The 10,318-nt window shown below is 32.9% G+C and overlaps 1 protein-coding gene across 2 annotated transcripts in view; it reads left to right on the plus strand.

Moving 5' to 3' along the window:
• Positions 1–437: 437 nt before the first annotated feature.
• The window catches only part of LOC110024471 (ubiquitin thioesterase otubain-like), a 55,121-nt gene continuing 45,240 nt past the window's right edge, over positions 438–10,318 (plus strand). For both annotated transcript variants that reach the window (XM_020724458.1, XM_020724459.1), the window contains exon 1: positions 438–834. In XM_020724458.1, coding sequence (XP_020580117.1) covers positions 556–834 — 279 coding nt within the window. In that variant the 5' untranslated portion in view covers positions 438–555. The remainder of the gene's footprint in view (positions 835–10,318) is intronic.

Raw genomic sequence — 10,318 nt, forward strand, 5'->3', positions numbered from 1 at the left:
CAAAAAAAAAAATTTTTTTTTAGTATCCTTGCCAATTCTAAGAATATTTTAAACTTTAACTTTTTACTCGAAATTTGCAAAAAAATTTTTTTTTTTCTAGTATCCTTGCCAATTCTAAGAATATTTTAAACTTATTTTATTTTAATGTATATTTCTCAAAAACTAAAATAGCAAATATTTTTTTTTTAATATTTACTATTATATGCCATATAAAGTCAAATTTATTATTTAAAACTTTAAATATTAAATTTCTTACTAAAAATTTACTTAAATAAGCCCCAGCATCATTGTAAGCTCTAAGAATATTTTCAGCTAAATAAAATTTTAAATATATTTATAAAAAATAAAATAATACATAACTTTTTTAATTTTCAGTACTGTATGCCATATAAAGTCAAATTTATTGCTTTAAACCTTAATAGCACTTATGAGTAGTTCCAAAACCGAATAGAAGTGCAACCGGGCCGGCCCATTATTGGATCTTTTGGAGGGCCGCTGTCTTCGACGACCAAAAACCGGGAAGGTGGAGGTGAAGAGAAAGAGAGGAGATCGGGGATGGCGAACCAAGCAGAGGCAAGCCCGCGGAAGCGGAAGGCCTTCGACGGAGAGCTAGAGACGGAGGCAGCTGCGATCACTGATATGAAGCAACTGGCGGACGAGGAGCCGGCGGCAATTGTTTTGAACCCTAGTAAAAGCGTTGGAGCAGGCGCGAGTGGCAGTAGTGAGTTGTTTCCCGAGGAATACGATTGGTCCTGCAGCAGAGATGATGATTTCATGCTGCAGCAAGCCGCCATTAGGGAGGAGGCCATCAAGATTCCCTATGTCGGAGATAAGGCTAGACTTGTTAAAACCATTTGCTGCTCATTTTTCTCGTACTTTGTATTTTTTTATTCCACTTTCTTTCTCGGGACTACCGATCAAGTTTTGTGGTGAGGCTGTGAGACCTTGGTTTCTTGCCGGTAAAATCTAATTTTATTTTTGAAATGTGCTCCGGTCGTGATCTTTATCTTATTTAGATAGAAGGATTTAATTTTCTTCACTGATTTACTTTGCATTTCCAATCAATCTTTCGTTTCTTTCTGTATTATTTCTATGTTTGATAGGCTGATACGGGTGTGGATGTTGCTTGCCTCTTCTAGATTATTGCTAACATTTTGATCTTTTGGTCATATAGAATAAGTATTGACTAGCTCTTTTTATGTGTTAATAATCTGCAATGTGATATGCTTTGATTCTTCTAACATTCCATGTGTAATTCTTGAGCAATTTCTTCTGCTTGGAGATATAGGACTACTTTCTGCAGGCGATGACACTTTAAGGATGTACTTAGGGACTGCTTTATCCGAGATTTGAATAACTTTAATAAAAGATTAGGAATTCTTGAATTGAAATTACGGCATGGCAATCTTTTTTGGCATGCATTAGCAATTGGAAATGAAGTCTTATAAAGATTAGGATTGAAGGAAATTGGGCAAGTCATATGAACAAATCTCTGCATCAGTGGAAGAATCATTTATCTTATTATATTAGATCCTAGGCCATTTCCACTCATAATTTATCTCAAGCTGATTTGTCCTTTAATGATCTGAAAGAGATCTAATGAATAATGGGTTTTGTTCTTTAGAGTATATTTATTGTGGCTGTCAATCCCTTTTTGATTTTATGTATGTGAAATACCCTTGTTTATGAAGGTATTTGAGGCTTATGCCTCAAGACACACTCAAAATGAGGTGCAAAAGAAAAAGCCTTGAGGTTTAGGGCCATTGTCACCAGTAAGGCTTATACCTTTTTCGTTTGAGGTGTTCATCTCGAGGCTTTATGTCTTGAGGTGTTTGAGATAGCGCCTCGATCATGTTAAAAGTTATATTTTATTTTATTATTAATATTTATTTATTATATTTTGTTATACTATATTATGCTATATTATATTATATTATATTATATTATATTGTATTATATTTAATATCTTTAATACTATACTTCAAAAATGTTAAAAGATAAATTGAGTATGGTTACTTGATTATTGTATTTTCTTTTTCTTTTATTTTTAATTATTTCAGATCTAAAATTAATTGATATAGAGAGTAAGAAAAAATGTAGTGATTGAAGAATATTTTGAAGTTGCCAATAAGGTAGACTAGGGTAATAATAAATATAATGATTCTTTTGAAGATGAGTAAAGCAAGAATGAGGACACTATAGATATTGATTCTCATAGAATATTTAAATTATTAGTGAATGATTACCTATGACACATTTCAAACTTCTATTTTATATCAATATTTAATATTAAGTTTTGAGGTTTGTCTTCTATGATAATAAACTAAATCAATATATCAATAATTTATGTATTTTTTTATGAATTGTTTTTAATTTTATGAGTTTTGTCTATTTTGAAGCCTACTCGTCACCTCATTAAAGACAAAATGGCTTTATTCTCGATTACGCCTTTTTATGCCTTATGAAATACATCATCCACCAAGATTTTGATAACCTTGGATCTTTTTGAAAGAGTATAACTCAAAAGCTTGCCTTATGCAAATTAGTTTGCATTTAATCTTTTGATTTGTTTGACTGGGTTATCTTGTTATTATTTTACGTTTGTTACGCCCTTGTCATTTTAATGATAATTTGCATATGATCCTCTACTTCTAACTATAGTTGATAAGAGAACCAACATGTAGCATTTATTATTATTATTTTTCTTTTGTTGTTGTTTTTCTTGATGCCCAAATGAAATGTGAGAAACAAAAAACCTCTATCCATTCCCCACATGATGTATTCTCTTCCTCTGAAGTCAATTATCCTTTGAAATTCACAATGTATTTGCAATTTGTTACTCTTCACATTTGAGGACTAGATGCTCTTAAGTGGTTACGCTATTCACATTCTAATAGTTGGAGCTTATTTAAAAGTAGTTTTGTTATTCTAGGATTTTTTTTTAATACAATTGATGGATGCCCGAAGTATTATTATCATTTATTTGGTTCTTAGAGATCTTGTAGAGCTTATTACGTAGTATGAACCCATTTTTTTCTTAGAATCATATGATCAACTACTGAAGTATTGCCAAAACATTAGAATACTATTGTTGAGCTCCAATCCGTTCTTGGATGGTGTGCCCAAATTTTACTAAACAGAGAAAAACCAGAAAGAGATAGAGAAAATAATCCACTAAAATAAAGCTAATAATGCTATAATGATACAACATAAGAAAAATAATATAATTGGCCAAACACTAGGCTATCCCCAAGAATCTCCTACTTATAGGTAGTGATATGAGATTTACGGTCTACAAGGAAACTATAAAATGAGGGATGCATGCATGAAAAAAAAAATAGAAATATAGGAGGCTGTAGTCCTGAGGCAAACTTAGTTGAGAAACTGACTTGTTGGAGGAGGTGCTAGATCTCTTGATAAGCCGCGGCGGATCTTTGGTTATAGACACCCTGTCTATCCTAGTCACCTTATTAAGGCCAATATGGAAGAAAATGGAATTTCCTTGGAGTCATAGTGGATGTTTCCTTGTGTCAGGCACGTCAAACCGCCTTGAAGATATTGGCGATTAGGCTCTATACCCTGTTAGATAGGTATGTTTGTCTCAAACTTACCGAGCGAGCGGGTTCAAGTACTGAGCCCGACTTGTTGAGCTCGTCATTGTATAAACTATTTAGGTGAATCTGCCATTGGGACGTATAACTATGATGGATTTGATGAGAAATGATTTAGCTAGAGTGATAGGGAGAGTTACTTCATTGATAAAATAGTTGAAACTAGAAGTTGGTGTCTTTGGCATGCAAGATGGACATTAAAAGATGCATGAAAAACCATAATCATAAAAAGCTACGAGAAGATAACCCATTTTTTGCCATGTACTAGCCACCATAGTACAACATATCAATTGATTCATTATCTTGATATGGTTAAAAAAATAGGTTATTGAATGCCTAATTATTGCTTCATTTTAGATCTTTTCTTAAACCTTTCCATGATATAGAGACTTTGCGCTTATATTTACATTGATTTTAATTTACTAAAATTATAATTTTGTGTGTGTGTGTGTGTGTGTGTGTGTGTGTCTTTTAAAATATATATAATTATCCGTTACAGGGTTGGTGTAGCTCCAATGATGGACAAAATCAGAGACAGTTGTCTTAGATGGTTTGGTCACATTAAACGTCGACCAACTGATTATCTGATTAGAAGAGTAGATGTTTTAGATTCGACTTATGTTAAGAAAGGCAGAGGTAGATCTAGGATGATTTGGGCATATTATTTAAAAAATGATCTTAATTTATTAGAGTTAAATGAATATGACACTCAACAAGATGCAGTGGAGAAAAGGATTCTTTTAGGAAACCGTAGTCGACCCCACTTAGTGGGATAAAGGTTTTGTTGTTGTTGTATAATTATATTTTTTAAAATTTTCAATGTACTACATGGACCAGTATTTTTTTCATTTTTGTTCATATATTCCGATAAAATTATGTAGATTGTTTAGAGCATTAATTATTATATTTCTTATTGCTTCACTATTTTTCTGTTAAATATATCTTCCATTCAGATAACCAAACCCTTTTACAGGTGTTGAAATTTTCTCTCTGATAAGCCTGGTAAATATAAAATATTAATTAGGAGCTGTATTTGAATTCAGTCGTGACGATTATCAGTACGTATAACTTGTTATTTGTAGTGGCAGTAGGGGCTGCTGCTGTAGTTGCTGGTAGCTCTAATAATGAAGCGTATATCAATGATTTAGTTATTTTAGGCATTACGGCTAAGCGAAAGTCTCTCTGGTAAAAATTCTGCTCATTATTTTGTTGGTTGTTCAATTTTGATTTTTTAATCGCCGCAAATTGCTCTACATGGAGATTTCTATTGTTACACGATCGCCAACATAAAATTTATGCGTAATATGATATACATTCCTTATTTTCGAAGCTATCAAAACATTAGCATAATGACAACCAATTATTAGTTAGTTTAAGGCTTGCATTGTTTTAATATGATAGAATTATGTACCTGTCAATCAAAGTATCATTTTTTAGAGGCATGCTGGCTTGATATCTTTAGCTGTTTTGTTTTTCAAAATGTCTGACTTTTGAAAATATTAATTGACATGTAATGTGTAATGCAAAGTTCTTGACTAGGCTGCTTGTTCATGGCTTTTACCATAGGCAACATACTTCCAGAACAATTTTTGAATCTTCGTGAGTTTGCCATTGATTTCTTTTAGATCAAACAATGCAACATGATATCAATGCAACTTTTCCAAGTGGATCTCAGTTGTAGATTTTGAATGCAAATTATATTTCATGAGTACTTCGAAGGCATAGGCATTTAATATTGATTTTGAAGTAAAATTACTTATTTTAATTCCATAACAACATATTTATTTGTTTAAAATATTATTAACATACACAAACAGATTTTTGAGGCTGGAGCATCCAATTGTTAGTTCAAGCAGGCCTGATATAGTTAGTAACTTGTTTTTTTTTTAGCATGTTTTGCATCATTTTTGTTTTTGTAATATTTATTTTTTTTATTTTCTAATTGAAATAAATATTTATTATTTTTAAAAAGGTAAAAAAAATCTGGATAAGGCAAGAATGGAAAACTTGTCGATGCCACCTATCATAAAAAAATCATATGGAAACTAATTTAGCTATCATATATAAAACTTAATATAGCCTTTGTTGTAAATCTAGTATTCTAATTTATGCATTCTCCATAAAACGGGCATATACAAGCTGCATTTAGAGATTGAGATACTTAATCTTATCTTGGAAAGGATTTTCTATTCAAGAAAAAACTCAACACAATATTGAAGCTAACATTAATGACACACTTTAGATACCCACCTTAGATACCCACCTCCATTGTTTCTTAAAGGAACAATTTCTTCTTAGTGCTTTCTCGAGGTCATCACAATGCTTGATGGACACAGAGTTGAAAAAGCACGCAGCCTTTGACACTCTATTGTTAGGAGTATGTTAAATAGGACAATGATTGGAATGCTAATGAAACTTAGCATTTGAAGAAATGGGATGACAATATATCTCTTCATTCGGTTTTGCCTTCAATTTTGCTATATACAGATTAATGGAAAAATTCTGAGGTGTGATTCAAGTGCGGAGTTCATTTGATTTGGATTCTTTGTGGATCATATTATGGTGATAATTAAGAGCAAGTGAATGCTAAGTTTCCTAAAATGGATACTAAAGGCTCATTAGAGGTCGATAATTACCATAAGAGGTTGAAAAAGTGCAATGCTTGAAAATTTTCACATTGAGTGGCTATTCCAAGAACAAGGCTTTGTTTGGCTGCACTTGGGGAAGGCTATGTTAAAAGGCAAGGGTTGTAAAATCAAGTCGATTCATCGTGGGTTGTACCTAATACTTTAGAAGATTGGGGATAATGCAATTCAGTTTTACTTACCTCCTTACATAAAGATCTATTCTATTATTAATGTAAAAAAAATTAAGTTATTCAAGATTTCATTGTTAATTAATGAAGAGAAACACTGAAGGCTGAGTCATCGGGAAAGATCTTGATTGAATAAGAAGTTCATTATGAGAGGATTTTATCGTTGATATGAAAACCATCATCTGGTGGGTTGAAGGAGGCTTAAACAAAGTTCATTTATACAGGTGCCAAGAAGGGGAAAACTTCCAAACAAATCTAGTCGTTTTTTTAATGAAAAAGGAGGAATGTTTTTTCCTTCTTGTTATTCTAGAGGATCTCATTTCTAAACCAATTGGTTTGATTAAAAAAACCAAGCAGGAGAGGAGACTAATAAACCCTTTCCAAGATGGAATTGGTTATTAATTTATTAGGTAGAATTTTTGAAATAAGGAGTTTGTTATTTGTTTTCTTTTTATGAGAATTATTATTAGGTTTTTTATTTTTTTCTTATTTTGATCATTGCTAGTTTTTTTTTTTTTGAACCGTGCAGAACCGTGCAAGAATAAGCTATATCTTCTTCTTTGGTGCTTTATTAGGACTTTTAGATTCCTTCAGGAAACTTATTGAGACTTTCCTGTGTCAACTCTAACATTCTTATACATCTTATGCTAATCCACAACCCTCCTTGAATAGGATTGGTATCCAAATCCTTTCAAGTTCATATGATGACCCAAGGTATTCTAGTGTGTTAGGCTGGTCACTCACTTACCACTATTCCAAATTGAGGGATGGGCTTCTCAACTTAAATAATAAAAGCAAATAAGACCTCACAATGCTTTCCATTGTTAACGTTAAAAAAATAATAAGAGATTATTATTGCTAATTAAGTTTAATTAAGCTTAACTAATATTATGTTAACATTTTTTTTCTTTCCATGTGTCAAATTACATTTCAACTACACCTGATCCAACCTGTATCTCCCATCTCGCTCCATAACTATTCGCGCGAAACACTTCATCAGTTCGAAGTAGTGAGCAACATGAAGGCTCTCATAACTCCCCACCTTCCTATTCAATACCTCGGAAGCCCCCCCTGTTCTCCTACTATCTGGCCAGTTCCTTCTTTGTCCATCTTCTCTGTCGCAGCGAACCACGCAGAGTTTTCTTCTGGCAGAACAGAGACGAAAACCCCGCTTTTAGTTCAAGACCTTACCACACTTTTATGCCTTTTCGTTGTTCTCCTTCTTTGCTGTTGTTCTAAAATCAAAACAAAAAGCTAGTCCGTCTTCACTTCCTCATGTGGATTTTGAAGCCCCTCATTTCGCTCTCATATTCTTCCCTATTCGAAGAACTTGTCGTAGAGCAGCCCTATCGCCATTCACGCACAAAGCCGCAGACCCCTCCACGATCTTCTCACCTCCAGCCTAAAGCCTCTTTCGCTGCCACAAGCTGCAAGAATCCCCTTTGGTTTTTCGTTCTTCCACTTCGGTCCAATTCAAAATACCTTCTCTTAGTTGGTCCGCTTCAGTCGCAAATCCCACTCTCCTTGCACCGACACCCTTGTCTCCCTCCAGAAACCAACAACAGGATCACGGTACTCTGGGACCTTTGAAATTTCTTCACCTTCCTATTCCTTTTGACCCATGCCGAAGCTGCAGTCCACATCGACCTTAAACCCCTCCCCACCTCACCTTCTTGTTCACTTCTCCCGCATCGGTTCACGAAATCAAGCCGCACTTCTTAGTCTCATCCATATTATTTAAAAAAAATCATTAAATAAATGTTTTGTATTTTTGTTTTCTCACCATTGATCGCCGATTCAGTCGTCTTGCCATCGTCGAAACCGTCGTTTCACATGCAAAGGTATAAAAATAGCCCCCCCCCCCAATCCCTCCCCGCGCGCCGGGGGTGAGGGGGGGTGATTTTCGGAATACCCGTTCAGGGAAACTTTAGTATTTGTTTAGGGAATTAAGTACCTTTCATAAAATTATATACTCATTTGGGGGAATTTTTTAAAATCAGGGGAATTTAAATACTCGTCCTGGGATACTCGAGTACCTGACCAAGGAATTAGGCTTGCTCAGGGAAACTAAAGTACATATTTGCGGAAATATGTGTTCGTGTTTTGCTTTTTCTAGGTAAATTGACGGTTTAGAGTGTTTATAGACCGTGGGTTAAAATATTATGCATTGCTCCCTAGTCGTAGTGTCTCACAACAGTGATCAACCAATCTTATAGATAGACAACTGGGCAGACTGACTTTGCCCCTAATGCCCCTTAAGAAGGGTAGACGACGAGAGGTTGCCTAAATTTTCTGTGAATTTGAACTTACAAATAACTTAAATTTTTAGACTTTTAAACTTATTAAAATGATTCAAAATTTTGAATCTTTTAAATTTACAAAAATATTTTAAAATTGAGCTTTTCAAACTTAGGCTCCTAATGTTTGAAAATCAATTAAAAGTTAGGCTTTTTGAACTTTGGCTCATAGGGTTTAAAATTAATTCAAAGTTGAGCGTTTCAAACTTAGGCTCCTAGTATTTAAAATTAATTCAAGCTTGGGCTTTTTAGGCTCTTAGGATGAAATCATTTGGATTTGTTAAAGTTGATTTAAATAAGGGATATAGTAACTTGCAAAATAAATTGACTATGAAATGGGGGCTAGGTTATATGGATGTCATTTTCAAATGCCAAAACAAAGGCGTAAAATTCCAATTTTGTTTCTAAATTTGCAATACACTTTAAAGCCCAAAATATAAAATATAATTTTGCATGTTATCCAACAAGTCAATATCCAAGTAAAATTCTATTGCTTCAAATGATTTCAAATTTCACAAAATTCAATGCTAAGTTTCAATCCAAATGACACGCCTTAAAGATTTATGCAAAGATATGTGTATTCAATGGTTCAAATGATTTTAAGCCATGCGTATGTATCCAAACAACAAACTTTTGGTATAATTAGCAAAATTTAGATAATTTTAAGCCTTGCATTTGTATTTCAAGATATTTCATAATTGTAATTTACAATTCTATAGTGTGTGTATAGTGCATTACCAAAGGAAATCCGCATGTGCTCCACCAAATTAAAGAAGTATTTAAAAGTAAATGATCATTCCTAGTTTAATTTTAAATGCTCAATAACTTGCTCTGATAAGTGTGTAAAGTTCTTTAAGAAAATCAATTGATTTTTTTAAAATTAAGTAATCTCATATTTAAAAAAAAGTCAAATTCAAGATAATCAAATTATGCTCGCTCTTAATCGTGCCATATTGTCTATGAGGCAAGGTTGTAAATTTCACTCAACTAGTCCATTCCTTCTTTGAACGATTGGAGTTGACGAGTCTAATAAGTTTCAATAATATCCAAATTACATGTATAAGAATTTGTAAGTCTAAATCACATAGTTTGATCCTCTTCATCATAAAGACTGGAGTTGACAAGATTGACATTTTATAGATATTCAAGTGTCAAAATTTCAAATAAATTTCGTGCATAAATGTTTAAAGTGTTCAATTTACTGAAGATTTTAATCATACTTTTAAATCAAATTTCAAATCAGGATTTTAAAATAACAAACTAAAATATTAAAATCAAAATTAATTACTTAAAAGACTTAAAGCAAGTCTCACCCTTCACAACAATTAGAGCTGTCCAAACGGCTTTGTTGTTCACGAACAACTTATGTTCACCTCGTTAAGTAGCTCGTGTTCGATTCGTTTGCTAAGAAAACAAGTCAAACAAGAACAATTTTTTTTGTGCTCGATATATAAACGAGCCGAACAGGAACAAAGTTTTGTTCGTTCATGTTCGACTTGTTTTGGCTCGAAATAATTATATTTATATATACATACATATATATATATATATACATACATATATATATGTATGTGTATGTATATATATATATATAT

Source organism: Phalaenopsis equestris, unplaced genomic scaffold, assembly GCF_001263595.1.
Source record: "Phalaenopsis equestris unplaced genomic scaffold, ASM126359v1 Scaffold000257, whole genome shotgun sequence".
NCBI lineage: Eukaryota > Viridiplantae > Streptophyta > Magnoliopsida > Asparagales > Orchidaceae > Phalaenopsis > Phalaenopsis equestris.